The sequence below is a fragment of the Chanos chanos genome, chromosome 5 (genome assembly GCF_902362185.1).
Source record: "Chanos chanos chromosome 5, fChaCha1.1, whole genome shotgun sequence".
Classification (NCBI taxonomy): domain Eukaryota; kingdom Metazoa; phylum Chordata; class Actinopteri; order Gonorynchiformes; family Chanidae; genus Chanos; species Chanos chanos.
This window is the reverse complement of record NC_044499.1, coordinates 9053771-9071263: the sequence shown is the minus strand read 5'-3', so window position 1 is coordinate 9071263 and position 17493 is coordinate 9053771. Positions and strand designations below refer to the sequence as shown.

Here is a 17493-nt window from a genome sequence, read left to right as displayed (position 1 = left end):
ACTCTGTGCCTCTTTCAGTCCTTACAGCCATCGTCACTGAATCACCTGAATAGACATAGCATTTAACAGCCCCGTGTACTTAAAATCACTCTACGTGCAAAGCCATTTTTCTCATGTCAAAGATTAGAGTTTGCTTGACGGGCGCTGATATACAATCGCGCCGCATTTCAAAGTGACGTACTCAACGCTCCACGCTTGTAAATTTCATCTTTGTGTTCCAACATTATTTGACTTCGCAATGTGAGTTCGCAATGTGCTGTAAACGTTTGCTTTGGAAGGCAATGTCTAATTGCGAAATTTAAATTGATTACTTCTCTTGACTTTGTTTTATTTTCCGATCAGCAGTGGAGAGAGGAGAGAGTCGAGAGTCGTTTATACTGAAACTGGTCCCGCGTGAAGTCCTGATTCCATATCAGTTTGACAGAAATGAAATCCCAAGAGTCGTTAATGGAAATATAAATATGATATGTACAGCTGGTCACACTGGGGATAAAGCTGTGCTGGCAGGGTGTGAGCCAGTGACCCACTGGTGACCCCTCTTTACGAGATGGAGAACTTGACAGCGTTCGGTGATTCAGTATACACATGCGTGAACGCTCCTGTGAGACATCTCGAACTGTCTGATGTGAGGGGAAGGTCAGAAAATGTCAGTCGATGTGGACTGTCAAAGTCTATGACCCATTCATCTCTAGGCTCTTGAACTGTGTATGGATCAGAGAGTCAACTCAACTCGCCAAGGTTTGCCATGCTGAAAAGTACGTCTCAATTTTACAAAAAAAAATTAATGCATCAATCACTACAGACAGCAAGAGACAGCACAGTGGATCTCAAAAATGCAAGAAGATTCGACCCTTTATCAAAGGAAACTTTGATTCAAATGATCAGATGTATGGGTCAATGGCTAAAAGCCATATTCCTCATCTTACAGCTGTAATTTTACCATCTGAGACTATATCAGATGTTCAAAGTCTGATTCCAACTGCAGGGTAATATATCCCATATGAACATAATGTTATTATGAAAACAAACAAATAATATGAAGAAAGCAACGAGGGAAATCACTGAGTGTATGGCTAAGATCCCACTGTGTTTTAATCTGTTTAATCACTAGAAAATATAATCTGAGATTTTGATTTAGACTTCAAATCCTACTGTCAACAAAAAATGTTTTAAGAATTTCCTTTTTGTGCCATTTTGTCAAATATTGTACTTTCAAACTTAATATAAACTATCATATCGGAAAACGGCAATTGGCGGTCCGTTAATATGTATAAAATTGCAAAGACAGATTAAATCAAATATACTGAGGCAAACAAGAACAAGAAAATAAACCGAACCATGCTGAAACACAAAATGACAATGTACAATGGATAATCAACACAAAGGGAAAAGACAGACACAATGTGATGCTCTTTGTAGCAAAAAAGGACAAATAGTTCACAATTATATCTGCACTAGAACTTTTCAGTAGGTTCTCCATTTTCAGAGGCATGTGACTCTCTCCTTCTTGAATAAACCCCATAAAATCAAAAATGTACTCAGGACTAAACAACTAGACACTAATATGCCTCTTCGTAAGTCAAAAATAGCTCTGGACAAGACAACATTAATGAGTTAACCAATAAGAGGACAAATGCCAAAAGCTCAAAGAAAAAGTCATAAGAGTCAAAGCTACTTGATTTTGAGAGTAAATCCATTCAAATCATTATAAAAGACAACTATTGTGTCTGTTTACATCTATTCTAAATCTTCTTTGCATGAAAACAACAAACAAAGCATGATTTTTTTCTCAAAATAAGGGCACTATGAAGCCAAATAAATACCCCCCCCCTCCCAAAATTGTCATATTTGCAATGTACTATCATCAGTTTTGAATAAATAGGAGATAAGCAGAGATTGTAAAAATGAAAAAATAAATAAATGTTGGATTACTTTGTCATTCTTTGCTCGGCTTGATTTTGATTCCAGACAAGGAATTCAGGGTCGTACCTATCAGGAGACAGGCAGAGAAAAAGAGAGGGTAGGTGTCTAGCACAAAGGGATTTGACATTAAAAAAAAAAAGTAATAATAATGCTGTTTTGAGTTTTACCTTTTTTTTTCTTCAATGCATAAAAAAATAACATATTTGCATTTGACTGTAGACATGCACTTTTAAAACACTGAAGTTGTGGCTGGTATGTATTAAAGAGGGGTCTCACAGAAAAGTTCAAGGTCCAAGTCGCCCCAAAGAGAATCAATATGCAATAAAACTTCATGTTGGACTATAAACGTTCACCTAAAATCCTTTAAGGCTACACTGTATCATTAGATATACACCATAAAGTCGATTTCCAGTGCAGTTAGCATCAAATTACATGCTGGGCAGTTCAGTTTCTGCATCATAATCCTATAGAAGCCATTGAGATTACAATGGAAGACTCTAGCATATATAACTATATAAATACATGTGACTTAGACCATGTGAACGAGGTTATTGACAAGTGACATTTTAAAATAAAAGATTAGATCAGCACATTTTTGTAAACTTTACAAACATTATGAAAACTAATTCCATATCCTTTTGTTACTTTATGTTCTTTACTATATTCTCCTCTATGGTTTTGAGATCACATATGTGAAAACGTATGCTGTGTCAGACCCACCCTTTAATATTCAATATCACACGAAGGGAATTAAAGAAAACATAGACGTTTAACTGACAGTTCATAAATGTACATTTGTCTGGGCATGTCGGGGGTTTTGGTTGCAGCCAACAAATGCATTGCATCACAAAGCATTCCACTAGGTATCATTCCAGTAGCAGTGTATAAACATAAACGGGAAATCAAACATGAGGAAGAAATTAAAGGGATGACAAGAAATCAATAAAACAAACAAGCTAAAAAATCAAAAAGAATATAAACACAAGCCTAATGCTGCTTTCAATTCTTAATCCAAGCTAGCGGTTATACTGAATGCTAGCGCTGGCCTCTCAACATTTACAGTCAGTATTTTATACTGTGATCCAATGATGAGTTTGCTTCATATTAGTACAGAAAAGTAGTACATTAAGTGGAATAAGAAAACATGAATTAAAATGAGCTCTGCACTGAGCTGAACCTCTGAATAATGAAGTCCTGATAGCATACCCTGTTGTGTGACCTAAGCTACCTGCTGGCATAGGTCTCTATGACTTTCTCGCGTTCTGCGGTACATATAAATGCAGACACTCTGAACATAACATGGGAGATAAAACAAAGTGAACCCTATAACATGCTGTAAAGTGCTCTCCTAACAAAGGTTTTTTGATACATCATTCATGTCAGTCAGGTTAGTCATTCTTCAGTAACCACATGACAGACATCTCATGACTGATTCATACAGGCAGATGTGACTTTGGTAGCTCTGTGAAGTGCTTCCCATTCCAAGTGCCCTGTCTATCAATGAGAGCCAGTGTGGATTAAAGAGCACCGAGACTCACCTGGGATCCTTCTGAATGCTATCCACAGAGGACGAGCGCACCAGTGTGGCCTCTGGGGGCAGAGTGGGCCCAGATTTACTGTAGGGAGAATCTGTGGAAGGGCAGAACTGAAGGGTGCGGTACGGGTTGGCGTAATCGGCCGCGGCGGAGCCGGGTCCGGCGGGGTAGCCGGCTCTGGGGAAGGTCCCCGTGGCGTTCTGGCTCCCTGTGCGCTGCAAGGGGATGGGGTCAACACCAGGGGAGTTCGGGGCTATGGCAGGAGAGTAGGGACAGAGTAGATAGTTCAGGACCTGTTCACAAAACTGGTTCATAGGATCTTAGGTACAGCAGAGGAACAAACGTATCAGCACGAGAGCCACGTGTGAGAGGAGAGGAGAGGGATAAGAAAAGCAAAATAAAACCAGAGTCAAACACAGAACCACACACACACACACACACATACACATACACAAAGCAAATTACTAAAATTACTAGCATTACTGGAAAATGCTAATACTCTGTTCATGGTGTATTTCACAATGATCTAAAATGCCCTTGTGAGTTACTCATTACAAAACTCAGCCAATAATTAGTGCTTTTATAATCATAACAATATCTTAGTAGCCCTAAGTAACAGTGATCTTATTAAAAAAAATCTTGAGCAGTATACAGAAAATGTTAGACATACTTAAAATGCATTGTAAAGACGTATCATAAGTCTCTTGTTAGTGCTGTTGCATTCTCTTGCCTATAAAGATCTCTATTTTGAATAGAACATTTCATACGTGAAGATTATACATCTAAATCTTTCTGCATATCACCGGTTTATTTGAGCATGTCCGTTTAGGTCAGTGAAACCAAACAATAATTAGGGGGTGTGTAGGCATAAAGGGTGAATGTGAGTGCCACTTGAGGCTAAATGTAAACTTCATAAATAACTTGAAGGACACTCGTTTTCTAGGACAGTAAACAAGATGTTCATTTATCGAGGCGTACTTTACAAAGTCGCTGCCTTCAGGTTTGGCGCTTAATATTAATTTGTTTTATGAAAATGTCTGAAGGCAAAACAAGATGTAAAAAAAAAAAAAAGACAGCTCAGAAAACATACTGATAAGGGGATCCAAACACCTGAGACTGGAAAATCAAGATAAGCTAGAACAACCGCTGCAATCTGATAACAAAAGATGCAATTAAAGTGCTGTTATTTGTCTGTTTACTCTCGTTGATAATGGAAACACTGTGGAAAATCTGCTCTCTGTGTGAATCGTAAAAACACAGAAGCATTTGAAAAAACTTAATTAACAAAGAGCTTTATACCTATGACATGTATTTGCATAGTATAGTGACGGTGGTGGGGGTGTAGGTGTGTGTGTGGGGGGGGGGGGGGGGGGGGGGGGGGTTGTGCATTCTGTTATGTGATTGACAGGAGAGAGAGGTCAGATGTGTGAGTCTCACCCTGGCCCTGGTTGAAGTTTCTCAGAGGAGCTTTCTGATAGACTCTGTCCTCATAAATGGGGTCAATGTGATGTTCAGGAGACTGCAGAGGTCTTAACTCAGAGCCCAGGTGACTGTGTTGGCTGCTGTAAGATGCCCTGGAGCCTTTAAAAAAAGGAAAAAATTAAAAAAATACCACAAACTGCCGTCACAACCAAGCTGCTCTAGATATATGCTGCACTTGCTAAACGAACATCCCTAGCTTCATTTATGCTCATGGAGATTAGAATATAATGTATATAATGTCATACTGACAGTATAGACTCACTCAGATTTTGATATGAGAAAGCTGACGGATAACCAAATATGGTCATTTAGCCAGCTGGAATGCACGCTACATAATCCTTCCATGTTGCATTACATTGTTGTGAGGATTATAGAAACCTCTGGTTTTTGTCATTTAAAATCTGGCTAATGAGGAAACACTACTTTTTTTTACATTTAAAGCTATTTTTTTCATGTTTGTACGCTGTCCAAGCCACTTTTAAGCTTTTTTTTTTTTTACATTATTCCGATGTTTACAGCATTTTCTGGCTAGGCTCTAGATATGCTAATGCAAAAACCGCAGGACTGTGAGCCAAAAATATCCTTCGTGTTCTTTAGAGTGACTTCTCACATTCTCCAAGGACTTTTATGGGACTTTGTATATCGACTTTCCACCTTTATTATGGGGAGTAAAAACCTACTTGTGCTGTTCTGTATTGAACTGACCTGCCAGGCTGCCAGGTCTCTGGAGAGTAGCGTTGGCATACAGGTCGTGGGATATCTTGTACTGGTCAGAGGAATGCAGCATGCGCTTGGTAGGCGAGAGGGTGGCGTAGCTGCCAATAGCTGAGCTGAGCTGGTGAAGAGGGGACGAGCTGGAGATGTTGCCCTGGACAGAGGCCATGTGGAGGGGGGACGAGGACGAAGCCGCCCCCGCCGCCATGTTGATGGGAGAGCTGGTGCTGTAGGATTTGGCCAGCCTGCTGGGGGACTGTTTGGGCGACTGCTGCAGGGTGGCGTAACTGGGCATGTCGGAGGCAGAGCCCAAGCGCTGGAGTTTGGAGGGCGAGCCCAGGGCCTGCACGGAGAGAGGGGAGCTCACGCGCTGGGCCGGCAGAGTCGCGCAGGAGTAATACACGGACGCCGAAGGCTGCGCGTCAGGCATGTGGAAGGCGCTGCCATGACTCGTGCCGAATGAGTCTCTGGACTGAGCCTGAGAAGCTGGGTCACCTCCAGCGAGCTGGGCTGCACGGTTAGACGTCACCTAAAGGAAAGATGGAGAGACGGAGAGCGAAAAAGACAGCGAGAGCGAGAGAAAGGGGTTTAGCGGGTAGATTGGATCATAAAACATTAAACTGTAATACTGAGGACTGAAATTGTCAGCATGAAAAGTGGGCTGTGAGTTTCTCAAAGACAGAAACGCACCAACCATCATGTTTTTGTCAACATCAAGCCTCTGTTTTTTTTTTGTTTGTTTTTTTATAACACTTGTATGATAGAACAGTGCTCTGTCTGCACTGATAAAACTAAACGGAACCGCTAGAATGCAGCCGAAACAATGACTGTGAATGTAGAGAGCTGCACATATGCCACCAGCCATTCGTACTCACCTGATTATAACTGTGCACAGCCCCACCCACCTGGCCACCGCGTGGAAGGGGCTGTGGGGTCGGCAGGTCGCCGAGAGCCAGGGTCTGGTTGCTATGGTAACCACCGGGATAGGGGAAGGTGCCCTCTTGATTGTTGAGCTGCAGTGCACTCTGAGATAGGATCCCTGTTCCTATGACGGCAGTTGATTTAAGAAAAAAAAAAAAAAAATAAATAAATAAAAGAGCAGCAGGAGAGAATGTCTTAATAATAACCTTCTATCTTTTCATTCAGTCACTCTCTCCCCCTCTCTCTCTCCCTCTCCCTCTCTCTCACTTTATATTACTTCGTTTTCAAACATCAGTCTGTGCTACTACCTTTCTCTGTCTACCTGTCTCTGTCTGTTTCAACCATTGCTCTTTCTTACGCACCCTCTTTCAACCTACATCTTCTTTCTCTCTCACAGACACTCTCTTTCTCTCTCTCTCTCTCTTTCTGTCGTTTTTCCACTCTCTCCCGACACCAGAATGAGGAGATGGATGGAGTGGGCATGCATAATTAAGCAGGGCTAGCAGCGAGTCAGTGAACACACATGTTAGAGAATGAGGTCAGCAGGACCAGAAATCATGCTTTAAGCCTGTCTAACTCACAGGCCATTTCACTGTTAAACAATTTACATAACCCTGTTATCAGTCCCCCCCGTCGCACAAAACACATAGATCTTGTTTTGAATGCAGATTTGTTTATGGAAGACTACTGTGAGGGTTTCAACAATCCTGCACTGCATGTGGTCAAAGATCCAAAATGCTAACTCACCACACTTGCCAAACATTAAAGCCCATGTTTACACCATTTTAAGACCTTGAAAGAGATATATGTGTGAAATGACTGATCTTTAAAATAATCCAATAGAGTTTTCTCTTTAAAAGATCAATTTCTCTTACACAATCAACCAAGCAGTTAAAATAAACCCACGAGATTTGCTCTCTTCAGCCACCTCTCTTTGGATCTTCAAAGTAAATCTAAACTGTTCTGTAGGACTTCATTCTCACATTAGTGGAAAGTCAATAAAGATCTTATCTCACATCAGTCTCTACAAATGAGGAAACAAACACACACACACACACACACACACACACACTCACACACACAAAAACCCATAACGGCTCAAGCTCTTCCTTAGCCTGAGAAAATCATAACAACTGGGACGTTGGTCTAACCCAGTAATATTAATGCCTGTTCAACTACGGTGGATGAAAACTTCACCACTAAAACCACTCCTGTCAGGTTTGTGCGCTGAGGCGTTTTGTGGTAAGATTTTTGAGTATTTCATAAATGCATAATCATCCTTTATGTTTCATCCGCAGACCCAGTTTGACCATCTTAAGAGATGTGAGAGTGCATTTACGTTGTTGTTTTTTTTCCTGTCGTACGGAGAGAAATATCTGTGTGCAGGTGGCTGGTCACTAAGTGTGTCTTATCTATGCAGGGAAAAGGGGTTTTATCTCTGCTCTGCCTGACCCGTAACTCAGATCAGAGGAAGTAAATTTTTCATCAAGCAGCTATTTTTACCAGGCAGCAAGAGTGAGAGGGAGAGAGCAACACTACTGTATCAGAGGAGTCAATACCACCAGCACAGAGCTCTGGAATACAGGCTTCTCTCAACGTACTGGAACATGAAAGATCAGCTCCGTTCGAATTGCTTATCTCACAATCAAACGGCTCGGGTCTTGTGAAGTCTGTCTTCAACATTCTTTTTAATGTTGACTTTCTACGCTTCTATATGCGCTGCAGCTTTGTAAATATTAAACTATATTTCAAAGCTTCCGTAGTATTGATATTATAGGGTTTATCGCAGTTTTTTTTTTTTTTTTTTTTTTTTTAAAGTAAATGTGCACAGAGCTATAGTGTACTATGTAAATACAGAATAGCGCGGTGGAAAGATTTTGCCCTTGGATTAGACGTCAGCCAAAAGTAAAAATCCAACAATAGTTTCTCAACAATCTGTAATCAAACCCTCAGAAAATTTAACATTTGAAAGTAGCAGGCATTAGCCAAAGGGCCTTTTTGAACTTTCAGATGTCTCTGCTTTTCAGATTGTTCTCTGCATATTTCTCCATTTCAGATGAGATCACCCTGATCTTTTCACTGGGATGAATATGCATGTGATTACTCGGGAAGAATTTTATTCGATGATTTACCCTCTCCTCTTCAAAATTTGTTCTCTATTGTGTCCAAGAAGTGCTGTCAATAGCTCAACGAGAAGAAATTTGCACGTCGAGCTATTGATATGCATGCAGAAAGCACCATGGCAGGTAATACTTTCCAAATCGTCTTCTGAATAGTGCACCCAACACAGGCATCTTCAGAATGAATAGATGTGGTGAAGAATCAGACAGAGAACACAGAATGTACACCTGCATAGATACCTGTTACCTTTTCTGATGAAGCGTATTCATACTCTCTATGACATCATTCACAAACAGACACATAGTGCCTGATCACGCTTCAACAGCCTAATACGTCTCAGACATCAACGGTATACTTGTTCTATAAATACGACTTAAAGGTCAAAATAACACATAATGAAGATTCCATGGGTATTGTTTGTGGCTGTAACCTCACTAAAAGTAAACCAATCAAAATCTGAAGAATGCTTACTGTCGCCTGCTGAGAATTCCTGTGAGTCCAGAATTCCTGATTCCTGGAGTGACCTGATGCAGGAATCCACGAGTTCCAGGCCAGTCGTAAGCTCTTCCTCAATATCCTTTGGACCGTCTGCATGAGAAAGGCAGGAGGTGAGACAGAAGGATTTTCCCAGGTGCAGTCACCATTTATACAAGGACAGCGACTACTGACACACAGCAAAATCTCAAGAGGAAATGAGCGAGCAGAAACCAACAACATACACAAAGCAGCATCCCCACTGGAGATGCATTTCGATTGTTGCAACATTACGTAGCGTCTGTTTAGATCTGTCTGTGTGAGTAGGCGACGACTTGTTTTGATCAAAGCTGGTAAGAGATAAAACCTCACACAAGTGGTTTTAAACCAATTAACCTCTCACCATCTGGTTGGAAGCTAGTGAATTAAAGTCCGGCTTCAGTCATTCATATGATTTGCAGCCTTAGTTACTCTGTGCTGGTAAAGGTGTAATTTCATATCAAGCTTTAATTCATCCTATTGGTTCTGAACTTTTCAATCAAACATGAACCTTAGCCATTATTCATTCCGCGTTCCTTCCTTGCCTCCGATTCCCAGAGTCTATGTTTGATGTTTTACAGGGCAGAGGGTGTTATCTTTGGCTAACATTCTCCTGTAACACAATCAATCTACTCAGATGCGCTCGTATTTTATCGAGGCGGACGTGGTTCTGCCGCGGCGTGGACCTGACAGATGATGACAGCTGCTCGCATGCCGTTTGACAAAGCGAGCGCTACTTGGAAGACGTTTGAAGTGTCATGAATCGTGAATCACGCGGACCATCCATCTGCAATAGTCATCTCTGATATTAAATGCTGAAGGAAGTAAACGGTTAGCGAGTGCGAGTGTACGTACGTGTCATCTACCTCAAACGGGTCTATATCGGTAACAAAGCTATTAAAAACAGTAAATATTACCTTGGTTGTTCCAGCGAAACTTCTCATCTGCAGAACTGTAAAACAAATGAATGAAACAGCTATGTAGTAGTGGCATGACATACATATGAGATGCTGTAAATTACTCTCCTCCCCCCCCCCCTCTCTATCTCTCTCTCTCTCCCTCTCTCTTTCTCTCTCTCTCTCTCTCTCTCTCTCTATACATATATATATATATATATACACACAGTACATATATTACCTCCCACTAATTTCACAGTCTAATCCAGATCTTCGTATGAACAACAGAAGATGATCAATGCATCAGAGATTGCATTGTACTGTCTCTTGGTATGATCTAACTAAGAGGTATCAGAGTTTGGACAGGTTGTGTAACGTTGACTGGAGAAGATATGACAGTGTGAAGAACAACAGTTTAAAGTGCTGCAAACATGACTGCAGGGGCCCTGTTCCTAATGCACTGATGCAGTTCCTCTGGGATGTCCAACCCACACAACAAAGCAGCGCGCGAAAGACCCTGAGTGCAGTAATGCATTTCTAATCTGAAGTAATGCATATTTTATCCATAAAATACTAAAGCTCTCTGCGCTTTTATTGCAAACACCAGAGGCTTAATTTGTTGTTTTTGACAAAACAACAATCATGACAATCAAGGCAATTAACAATACTGTGTTTGTATAGAAGCATTTAAACTGTGACTTTCCGATCATACTTTCTTCCACAGCTCAATCCCTCTCTAAATTTGCCTGAATAATTTAAAACACATCTGTTTTTATTTATTTATTTATTTTTTTTTTTTTATGAAACAGTCCTTTTCTTTAATCTCACAACCCACCCACAGATCAATGAGGAATTATCTCCATTTTTGGAACACACAAACAGTGATAATGATAATTATGGATTAGCAGGAGATGGAGGCTCTGAAGAATATGGAAGTCCATATTTAGAGATCGATGTCAGGGTGTGACCGCACACGGCAAACAGCATATTGGCTAAGACCAAATGACATCAGGGGACTAAACACTCATTCATTGTCCCTGTGGCCGTGCAGCAGCTGCGAAATCATCCCATTGATTTTCCAGCAGCAAGTGTGTGTGTGTGTGTGTGTGTGTGTGTGTGTGTGCGTGTGTGTGTGTGTGTACATATTGTGCGACTGTCTGTGTTTGAGCACAGGGTGACGAATCACAGTAGAAAACAAAACACCACATGTTAATGAGACCATGAAGCTGCCCCTTCTCAAAGCGTATTCATCGCCGACTCTTCCAAGAACAATGAGGGGACAGCCTGACATAGACCTGTGAGTGAGAGACAGACACAGGCTACGGGGACTGAGTACTAGGTACTCAGACTTACTAATGAGGAGACCTAACGCAATCTAAATCAGACAGTCACAACTTTCAGCCAAAGTCTATTCAAATTCACTCAATTACTGACAAAGCCTTATTATGTTAGAGCGTCCAGTGACAGAACTGAAGTGAGTGTATCATCCGAGATAACAAAGAAACTTTTTCATTGATATTCAACATTTTTACGCTCAATATTAAAATCAACTCAGAATATATGCTCCTCTTGTAAATAAGCCAGTCACATGGTATGCTTTTTCCTCTAAAACAGATAACACATCACACAAAAGGGCTCACAAAGAATTTATTCCAGCAAGATAAAACGAGGCAGGTGAGAGTGAGAGAGTTTGCCAGCAGGGTAATCATTAAAGCCTAATAAATTCAGAGAGTCATTTTTATTCACTAGACCCTGAACTCCTGAATAAAGAAAAGATGGATGGAGTGATCACTTTTTGTCTGTTGTGGGTCAGTGTGTGGTCAAACAGTTCATCATTGTTCTTTATGCAACCCATTTCCACAGTCAAATAACAGCAGAGGTAAGTTCCCCACTGTAACCTGATTTACCTGCCCTTATTATAACACTATGAGCTCTACCAAACTCCTATTCATCTATTCAAACATAACGAGTCATCTTTTATGTACAAATGCATTACCACTCATAAATAAATATATATCGTCAAAAAACATTTTTCCAGCAAAACTGATAATTAGTAACAGGTCATGTCCATTGTTTACTAGTGGTTTTGTCAGAATCCATTAAATTTACATTTTGGCAATTTCTTCTTTTTTTTTTTTGTGGTCTTATTGAAAGTCATGCAAAAGTATTGCCAAACTGGTTTCATTATGCTATTGCCACACCTCCTGCACAGAGTGCATTAACAGGGCAAGAAAAAAAAAACCCAAAAAACATTCAAACTACAAATGTGCGTGTTTTTAATTCGTAGAGGTCCGGACCGATGTCTTTTTCAGGGTTTGGCTCGAAAGCTCAAAATTAGATGTTTCAGGAGGAGACAAGTGACTGCAGTGGAAAATGGAACGATTTTTGGCAAGTGAGAAAATAACTGGATTTTTTCGATTCAAGACATAGCTTTTTTCAGTCATTCAAAACTGTGAGTGTGTGAATCAATGTGTGTATGTGTGCACTCTCTCGCATGTGTGTGTGTGTGTGTGTGTGTGTGTGTGTGTGTGTCTGTGTGTGTGTGTGTGTGAGTGTGTGTGTGTGTGTGTGTGTGTGTGTGGGGCCAAATAACAAAAAAAAAAAAAAAGTGAAAGTGTGCTATGACAGGCGAGAACAAAGCAGAGAGCTCCTTTTGTTCCCCCCTAATACATGAGAAAGGACTGAGAGAGGGAGGCTTGCCCCGCACTGCTGGAGGTCACTCAACTCCTCACAATACTCTCACACAAACACACACAGACACATGCCAGTCTACGGAGGAGCTGCTCCTTCGCTATAAATAGCTCACGGTCTCCTCTTGAGAACACGAGAAAAAAAATTACTCTTTCCATCTACGTGTTGAAAACCAATGGAAGGTGAAAAAAGGGGGGGGGGGGACTGGTTTAAAACTGTGTCTCTCATAGAGTGTAATTTGCGCACTTGACCAGTTATGTTCCATGCTCAGAGAGGAGAGGAAGATCTCCATAGGAAACGTAGAGGTGAAAGGTTTACTTTTCTCACATCCACTGGCCCCTGCCACAGTGTAATTCTCCGCTCTGTTGGCACCGGTGCCTGATGCACAGTGTGAAAGGAATCAGTGTAATTGTACTAATGAGGCCAGGCCAAAGGCACTCATCCGTGCAAAAAATCGGGATACCCATCATTCATCTGCAGATCAGCATGAGCAACAGATCAATGTCAGGACAACGGTACGTGTGTAAACTAAACACAGAGATTGGCCTAACAGAAACCACGCCAGCAGAATGGATGAACAAAGTCATTTGACTCATTGAATAACAGCACATTTGAATTCCAAGAACTAGGCCTGAGCATTCTGACCTAGAAAAAGCAATTACGTCTAAACTAGTGTCTATGGTGTTTGTGCAATGTGTGTATGATAATATGATGAAACATAGCTTAGCTGTCTATAGAAGTACCACGAGATAAAGCGACTGTTTTCTCGACAAGCAAAAAAAAAAAAAAAACCATGAACAGGTTTTGTGCTAGAGATTATGGACGTGACTTGTTGGAGATTATGGACGTGACACTCTATGAGGCTTTATTATTCTCATGTGGAAATGAAGCCAGATCCCAAACAAAGTGACAGAGAGAGAGAGAGGGAGAGAGAGAGAGAGAGAGAGAGAGAGAGAGAGAGAGAGAGAGAGAGAGAGAGAGAGGGAGAGGGAGAGGGAGAGAGAGAGAGAGAGAGAGAGAGGGAGAGAGAGCGAGAGAGAGAGAGAGAGAGAGAGAGAGGGAGAGAGAGAGGGGGGGGGGCTCCTACTAAGGTTACTAAGGAAGAACACGCTGAGTCATGGCATGCTTTATGAAAGGGAAAGTTAGGAAACAGAAAGCACATTGCTGTGTAAGTGTCACAGCAGTTCCGTAAATACACCGTGAATCTAAAACATTCAGCACTTTGTCAGGCAACAAAGAACAAGCACTTTCACTACAAAATGAAATGCTAAAGACCACTGGTATAAGGCCAAGACACACGCTTAGCTACATCTAAACCACTAGACAGTGTGCCTGACAGCACAGTAGTACAACAACCTGTCTGGCCTTACATCAAGACACATCGACCAGCCACAACAGATATGTTGTACATATGAAGACAATATAGTTCAGGTCATTTGGCACATCTTCCTGTGATATTAATATAATACAATGCCAGCTGAACAGAAGCTCAATAGCGGCCATGTGCTATCCATGAAAATACCATGGAGAGAAATAAATGATATACTTCCCCACTTATTGTGTACTTATCTCCATTCTCTTTGGAATTAGGATATAGGGGGGTGTTTTTATAGTGTTGGTTTCAGCCAGTGATATGTGCCATATGTTTGGGGAAGTATATTCCTGCTGCCCCAGGATTCTGTAATGTTAGGGTTGGGGAAACAGTATCTCAGAGGAGACACGGTGTGACAAGAATGGGTAGCACACTCTTATAGCAATGCTCCAGCTGGCACACACACACACGCACGCGCGCACGCGCGCACGCGCACACACACACACACACACACACACACACACACACACACACACGCACACACAAAGCTGTCAAACACGGCCACTTCCTATGCTAACTCATTCAAACACTGAGTCATACGGTGTTAATGTATGTGTGTGGAGTTCTGTTCGTCTTAAGCAGAGACATGTTCCTACTGTTGAACTAGTACCCTGTGATTCTGTTTGAACGAGGAAGACAAGATTACCCCATTTAACCCACGATAATGTTAATGCTAACAGTCTCAGGGAAGCTCATTTTGTATTCTTTAGAACATCATATTACATCTTAAAGCAAAAGCTAACCTCTGCTGATGTAAGGGTGTCCAAATTGTCCAATACATCATTTCAGTAGATCAATATTTAACAATGTTTTTTTTTTGTTTTTTACATTTTGATATTCAATAAGTGTATGAATGTGCTATTTCCCTAACTGCACAGACAAAATTAGCGTGATAACATTGCATAAAGACCAGTGCTAAGAGCTGCTGACTTATCCCACCTGCTGTAAGGACAAATGTGAGCACTATTAACAAGACTATACATCACTCAAAAAACATGCACTAACGAGAAACAGATTTTTTTTAAAGGTTTATAAAAATCATTAATTCATTTCATCTGAAGTCAATACCATTTACGACCCGGGAAATCAGCGTTGCTCTGAATGTATTTTAGGTTGTTACAAACAATGAGCATTCGTAGTGGAATAAGTGCAGAAGTCATAAAAGAATGAATGTTCATTTTAAATCCCCAGTCGTACTAAACGCTTAGATGGAATTCAGTCAAAAAAAAAAAAAAAAAAAAAAAAAAATCACAAAATCGCAGTTGGGCAGTCATACATCAGAGATTACGGTTTCCAGTGTGACCTCCTTCTAGAATTCTCTGGTGGTCATTCTCTCTCTGTACAGTCTGTCTGTTGGGCCGGATTCTTCCCAGCTGCTCTTGTGACTGGATCAGGAGTCTTTCAGTCACCGTTACTCAGCCTGGGTTTAAGTCTGCAATGTTAAGCTGAAGTCATACAGCCCATGCTCTTCTCTCAGTCTGGGGGAGCAGAGGCTTTCATCTCCTCTTAAGCCTGACAGATTGGCTGCCAAATCAATACGCTCTGACTTCCCCCTACTGTACATGGTGGATGCTTAGTATGAGTCAGCCAGTGCTGCAGACACCCTTAATAAGCCTAATATCCTGTCGAACCAGAGAGGGTCTGTCTGGGCACGGACACCCTGGGGTTGGCGAACAGACACGATGGCTTTTATGGGGCTTATTACTCAAAGCATCCATTCCAGAACTTCAAATGCAGCAGTCTTTAACCTTGTCACTTCACCAGATCGATAGGAAAGACCTTATGGATTGGGATGGACTTTGTCATTTAGCATTCTACTGATGGCTTTTGTTTACAAAAGAGAGAGAAGTGTGTGTGTGTGTGTGTGCGCGCGGGCGCGTGTGTGTCTGTGTGTGTGTGTGTGTGTGTGTGTGTGTGTAGAAGGAGGGTTAAGGCAGAGTGGCAGATGGATATTTAAAGATGCTGGGATTCCTATTAACCTGTGTGCCGTTATGTGAAACTGTCCTCTGACGTCCAACCCACTTTTTTTTGAAGTCTTGTCCTTATTTATAATGGATATAGCACAGTCCCTATTTGTCTGTACTCTTCAGAAGTCAAAGCCATTACCTCTGTGTGTCCTTTAAAAAAACCCTCCCATCCATGTATCATCTGAACATAAAGATGCCAGAACTTTTTTTACGGTGCATCGTGAGGATGGCATTTAAGAGACTTATAATGCAATTTTATATAATACCGTTTTAATGGAACCTTCAAATGGCCTTCTACATACACTTAATTTGCATTTAAGACACACTTGACCTGTATATTAGCAATAAGACGGTCTTGATAAAAAGCGGAGCAAGTCACTTTGTTGAAACAGAAACCGCAGATTCCAACACATCATACTGCTACGTTTTTCGTCTGCCTTTTCTTAAGTGTAAGGTTGGCGCATTAAAATGAAATACCTCAAGTCACAACAATGCAATAAATTCATGAATGAAACAGCTTATGTTTATAAGAAAAAAAAACAACCCTCGGTTTGAATTTGTGCCATCTTTAATAATTAAACAATAGAGCGCAATTATTCCGGAATGAAGCATTAAACCTGTTACACACGTCACCACTTCAAAGCCGCACGATCCCTGCTTCTACTGTTCTAGAACGGTCTCTATTGGCAACGTTCATTGCAGTTCCTATACAGAGACAGTATGACCAAAAAGCCCACAGGAGACTGCAGGACTAATCTGGCAGGAAAACAGTCTAACAGCTTTAGCTTAATACTCTCTCGCTGCGCTCGGTAGACAGCGTTTAGCGAGAAAAACCTCACACAACAGGAAGAAGCTCGACAGAGAGCATTTAACACAGAGTCAAAGGACTCACTCAGAGCAGCAGATGTTTGGGGTAGAGCCTGGGTTTGGGCCACACAAGCCCCACAGTGGACAATAAGACCACTTAGGGTGGCATTTTCCGGGGCATTAAACACCAACGCAGAGGCCCTTAACACACACACCAATCAGAGTTTTGGGAGAGAGAGAGAGAGAGAATATCACTGATTACCTCAAGATTTATCACCAAATTTAGGCTTGTATTCACTTTAACTCAAACTTAAACCTATGTAAAAAAAAAAATACTCTCATTAAATAGTTACTAACTAGTAAATGGTCCAAAGCAAGTCCTAAAAATGACATTACTCTTCACAACATTTCTCACTGTTTTAACACAGAAAAAACTCGCAAATAATAATCTGGATTTGGACCGTTCACCCGAGTGAATAAAGGTTTGGGTTTCACCTACTGTACGCAACTGCTTGAGAACAAGATGTACATAAGTTACAACAAGCAATACT

At 41.1% G+C, this 17493-nt stretch overlaps 1 protein-coding gene across 4 annotated transcripts in view; it reads right to left on the bottom strand.

The window, feature by feature from the left end:
• Nucleotides 1–17493, bottom strand: part of ctnnd2b (catenin (cadherin-associated protein), delta 2b) — a 47238-nt gene that overhangs the window by 20385 nt on the left and 9360 nt on the right. Inside the window, exons 3-9 of one of the 4 annotated variants that reach the window (XM_030773503.1) lie at nucleotides 10127–10161; nucleotides 9168–9284; nucleotides 6530–6699; nucleotides 5646–6183; nucleotides 4896–5039; nucleotides 3462–3777; nucleotides 1933–1989 (exon numbers count right to left, since the gene is read on the bottom strand). In XM_030773503.1, the coding sequence (XP_030629363.1) occupies nucleotides 1933–1989; nucleotides 3462–3777; nucleotides 4896–5039; nucleotides 5646–6183; nucleotides 6530–6699; nucleotides 9168–9284; nucleotides 10127–10161 (1377 nt within the window). The remainder of the gene's footprint in view (nucleotides 1–1932; nucleotides 1990–3461; nucleotides 3778–4895; nucleotides 5040–5645; nucleotides 6184–6529; nucleotides 6700–9167; nucleotides 9285–10126; nucleotides 10162–17493) is intronic. The other 3 variants (XM_030773505.1, XM_030773506.1, XM_030773504.1) reach the window with 3 other exon arrangements.